The 5000-nt window shown below is 42.4% G+C and overlaps 1 protein-coding gene across 1 annotated transcript in view; it reads right to left on the bottom strand.

Annotated features, from left to right (window-relative positions):
- Window positions 1-146: 146 nt before the first annotated feature.
- Window positions 147-5000, bottom strand: part of LOC125034428 (PDF receptor-like) — an 18737-nt gene continuing 13883 nt past the window's right edge. Inside the window, exon 8 of the mRNA XM_047626171.1 lies at window positions 147-298. Coding sequence (XP_047482127.1) covers window positions 286-298 — 13 coding nt within the window. The 3' untranslated portion in view covers window positions 147-285. The remainder of the gene's footprint in view (window positions 299-5000) is intronic.

The raw sequence follows: 5000 nt of genomic DNA, 5'->3' as shown, positions 1-5000 counted from the left end.
GCAGTGCGGGACCACCTTGTGGAGGGGCACCGCGCTGTCCGACGGGGTGTCCGGGTCGCCCTCGAGCGGCAGGTGGCAGGAGTTGGAGGGGGTGGTGATGGACTCGGCGAGGGAGGGGATGGGGCGGGAGGTGCGCATGGTGGCGGGCGTGGTGTGGGTCGTGCCCGGCCCTTCGCGTCTCCCGGTGCTGAAGCCGGAGCGATCGTGGGCCCGCTTGCGACGCCGCTGGTAGCCCACTGACCCCCTGGGCCCCTTCCTGGGACATCCAGGGAGTCGTCGCAACTGTCATAAGTACGACCTGGGGGAGAGACCGCACGATTACCACTGCAGTAGAGAGAGAGAGAGAGAGAGAGAGAGAGAGAGAGAGAGAGAGAGAGAGAGAGAGAGAGAGAGAGAGAGAGAGAGAGAGAGAGAGAGAGAGAGAGGAGAGAAAGCGAGTATCGGGAAAAATCGAGAACATAAAAAATGCTGAGAAAGGAAGACTGAGAATTATAATGCAAATAACAAACACACACACACACATTAACGCAAATTATGTATTCATACACGAACTAGAACGCACACAAACACACACGCATGTAAACAAACCAGCCTCTATTTGTAAGTGTGTAGTATGTGTGTTTGTATCTATCTGTGAGTACGAGTAATCATTCGAAAGGCCATCCTCCTCCTCCTCTCCCCTCCTTTCTCTCAACGTTTGGAGAAAAGTTTGAGGGAGAAAAACTTATATCAAATATTCATAAGGCATCCCTCTAGGCACAGAGGCAGTTCTGAAAAGTTTCATAAAATATATCAATCTGTGTGTGTCTGTGTGTGTGTATGTGTGTGTGTGTGTGTGTGTGTGTGTGTGTGTGTGTGTGTGTGTGTGTGTGTGTGTGTGTGTGTGTTCGCCCCACCCTCTCCCTCCCGCTCACCGGTCACTCCCCCGCTGCTCCTCGACCCCCCCCCCCCCCCAGGATTGTTACATTAGACATCCATTCAGCCATGGCTGTGCTCAGCGACAACTCCGGGAAGAAGCACACAAAATAAATTAAATCGAGAAGCGCTTACAGCCAACGAGCGGAGGAGGAGGTGAAGGGAAGAGAAGGGAGGGGACTCGATACGGAAATATATGCTTAGGAATCGAATCGGAATTGGGAATGCCTTGTTTTTTTATTAAATACCAAAAGCGAGGAATACGTGCTTAAGAATCGAATAAGAATTTGGGAATTTCATTTTTGAATCGATATTAAAAGAGAGAAATATATACTTAAGAATCGAACCGGAATTGGCAATTTAGTTATATTTTCTATTCAATACTAAAACCGAGAAATATATGCTTAAGAATCGAATAAGCATTGGGGAACGTCGTTTTCATTCCCTACCAACAGCGAGAAATGAAATTCGGAGCTGTGAAGTGGAAAGGAGTGTACCCTCGATAATAAGTGTTCCCGTTTTCTTTCGACGATGGAATGAAGAGGTTACAATTTCTTTTAAACACAGGAACACCTGAGAGTTCTCATGCTGGAATGGCGTGAAGCAAAGGAGACATAGAGGAAAGAGGGAGAAGAAGAAGAAGAGGAAGAGGAAGAAGAGAGAGAGAAGAAAATTTAAAAAAAGCTGAATCTTGCACCTGTCAGCTTGAGCCGATCAGAGAGATCCAGCCTCGCCGACCGAGAACCGCCGGGAGCAGTTAACGAAATTATATTGGAAAATCCCGTAGATTTCTATTCTGCTTTCTCCATCGGTGCTAAGCTAGCAGGCCTCACCCATCCCCTTGTGTTTTACTAATGTTATGCTCATTCAATAAAACTGATTCACAAACGCTATACAATGCTATCATTAAAGCTTAACAGGTTCAGCCCCACTCTAAAGGCATTAACATATGTCTTTCTATGCTCTAGGTTGAATGGAAACAAATTGAATTATGCAAGTATTTATACTAACAAATTACACTATTCTCTGTAGTATAGAGCGCTTCTACCGCCTCCCAATGTGGTGTTAGTTTGTAACATTATTTTTCATGTAGAGTACTCTGTCATGTTGTAAAAATATATGTATATATACCACTACTACTGTTACTACTACTACTACTGCTGCTGTTGATATTACAAAAAACGACAACAATAACTACTACTACTACTGTTACTTCTACTTCTACTACAATTACTACTACTACTACTACTACTACAATTACTAGTACTACTACTACTACTACTACTACAATTACTACTACTACTACTACTACTACTACTACAATTACTACTACTACCACTACTACTACTACAATTACTACTACTACTACTACTACTACCACTACTACCACTACTACTTCTACTACTATTCTTGCTACTATTACTACTACTACTACTACTACTTCTACTACTCCTACCACCACCAACACCACCACCACCACTACTACTACTACTATTACTATTACTACTACTACTACTACTACTACTACTACTACTATAAACAGCAGTCAATGCAATAGTCAATTAATACTAACAAGAAAACAAAACGAGCAAAAAAAATAACAGAGAAAATCAATCGGCTGTACATGGGATATCCTAAGTTGGTACAGTAATATAGAGTATAGTCTTAACCAGAAAAAAAAAAACAGAGAACGTTATCCTATATTGCATAACCAATAAAATGACAATGAAGATAATATAAAAGCTAAGAAGAGAGAGAAAATAAATGAAACGGTGTATTTAAATTTAACATTCTACTATGGAATTATTACTTTCCACCCAACCTCCTTAGGGGTATAATCACTGACCCATTCTTGCAGATCGGACCAAATTCTACTATCATCCTCGTTCGCCCCCCCCCCCTCTCTCTCTCTCTTTCTTGTCGCCCCCAAGCCTCCTCTCCCTCTCCCTAACTCCCTCCTCTTTCTTCCCTCATCTTCGCTTTTCCCTCTCTCTCACCCCTTACCCCCTCCCCTCTATTCCCTCGCCTCCTCTCCCTCCTTCTCCCTCACCCCCCTCTCGCCAGCCTCCCTAACACTCCTCCCCTTTCTTTTTCCATTCAAGCTGCTACAGTCCTCTTTCACAGAATATTGAAAAGACCCAAGTTCATTCTTTCTCTTCTTCTCAAGTTTCTCTGCGCAATACTTTCTTACGGTGGCTTATACAGCGTTCTAAAAATAGATCATTGTGCACTAATTTCTGCAGTCGAATCTCTTTCCATTCATGGATAAAAAAAAGTATTTTTTAAATCTGTTGTATTTCCATTTTCTTTCATAGACCAGTGTATAGCGAAACTTTAATGATTCGGTTTTATAGACCATAAAACGTTCGAACTATACTCGAGAGTTCGGCAAATTGGAGAAAAAAGTCTATCAGAGTACTAGCATGCAATAACCAATCTGATGGGTCTAATATTCGTCCAATGAACTGTAGACTGAAACGTCCAATGAACTGTAGACTGAAACGTCCAATGAACTGTAGACTGCAACATCATCAGAATATGGAAGCAAATTCTCGAACATATTAAGGGTAACAGATTGCAGACTAGTTAATTAACGAAATATTTCTGACGAGGGGTACGCATAAACGATTTTCCCTGGGTACGCAATCTACTCTTATTATTAAAAAGAAAATGGTCTTTTCATTTATATTCTCCTTTTTTTTTTCTTTTGTAAAATTCAGTATTATCAATTTGCATTTTTTTCTATAAAAGTGTAGAGCATTGATTACGAACCGATGGGTCGCGATCACCCAAGTGGTTCGCTGAGAGGTAGCAGAAGAGGGAGTGGGGTAGCGAAGCCTTGGGGGAGAATAGTGTAGGCCATTTTATTACGCGTTCGTTTGTGTCCGTGTTAAGATTATACTATGGAGGCAAGAATATTGTATCATGTTTTGTGAATAAGGCTTGTACAGATTTCTTTATATATTAATTTTCCTATTTTTTTTAGCTAAAAGAGATATAGTACTACTTGTAGTTGGATTAATTATAAATAAAACGGCAATTTCGGATGTTCGCGGATGTAACAAAAAAAAGAAGAAAAAAAAAGATAAAAAAAACGGCGAATGGAAACTATTGGTCCAGATAAATAAACCAGGAAAATTTACAAGGAGTATGCAGCTAATTATATAAAACGTGAAGGGGTGTGTGACTGACTAAATTTTAGGAATTAGGTTATGGGGTAGGTGGTAATGAGTGCAGCCTAGGAATTAGGGTGCAATTATTATATAATGTTGTATATCAGTTAATGATGGTATTCAGTGATTCCAACACAGGCAAACAAGCGCTCTGCCAGTTCGACATTTCACACAGACACTCGTCTTTTGAATAATACAACCATCACGCATTTTGTAACACAAAGGCAATGGAATGCCCACAAGCCAGACAACAGGAACACACAGATACACGTACTTATATCTATACCTACAAGACTCAACTACCTTTCCCTTTTCCTCACATGAATTTCATAATCACTGGGACTGGCTGCCCCTTGGACGAGGACATTGGCTCCTCGGTGGAGTAATGCTTTAAGAGCACGACTTAGATATCAAGAAAACACACATAAACACACACACACACACGCGCACACGCACGGATACACACACACAAACACACACACACACACACACACACACACACACACATGCACAAACATACACGCACGCTCTTCCTGTTACATGAGGTTTTCCCTGGAGTTGATGCCGTTAAAATACGCAAAAAATCACACCTCGCACAATCAAGACACAGGAACACAGGATCCAGACCAAACAAACAAACAAATAAGCACTCCCATATACAAACAAACTCGAAAGATCCACAGACAAACAAATAACCACCTGAAACCTACTCTCCCCCTCTTCTTCTCCCTCTCCCTCACCCTTTACGCCCCCCTCCCCCTCTCCTTCTCCCTCTTCCTCTCCCTCTCCCTCACACTTTAATCTCCCCCTTTCCCTTTCCCCCTCCCTTACCCCTTTCTCCCTTTCCTCCTCCCCCTATCCCTACCCCTCCCTCTCCCTCTCCCTCCCCCTTCCCTCTCCCTTCCCCCTCCC

Source organism: Penaeus chinensis, chromosome 18 (assembly GCF_019202785.1).
Source record: "Penaeus chinensis breed Huanghai No. 1 chromosome 18, ASM1920278v2, whole genome shotgun sequence".
Lineage (NCBI taxonomy): Eukaryota > Metazoa > Arthropoda > Malacostraca > Decapoda > Penaeidae > Penaeus > Penaeus chinensis.
The sequence above is the reverse complement of the archived record's forward strand: the minus strand, read 5'-3'. Positions and strand labels throughout refer to the sequence as shown.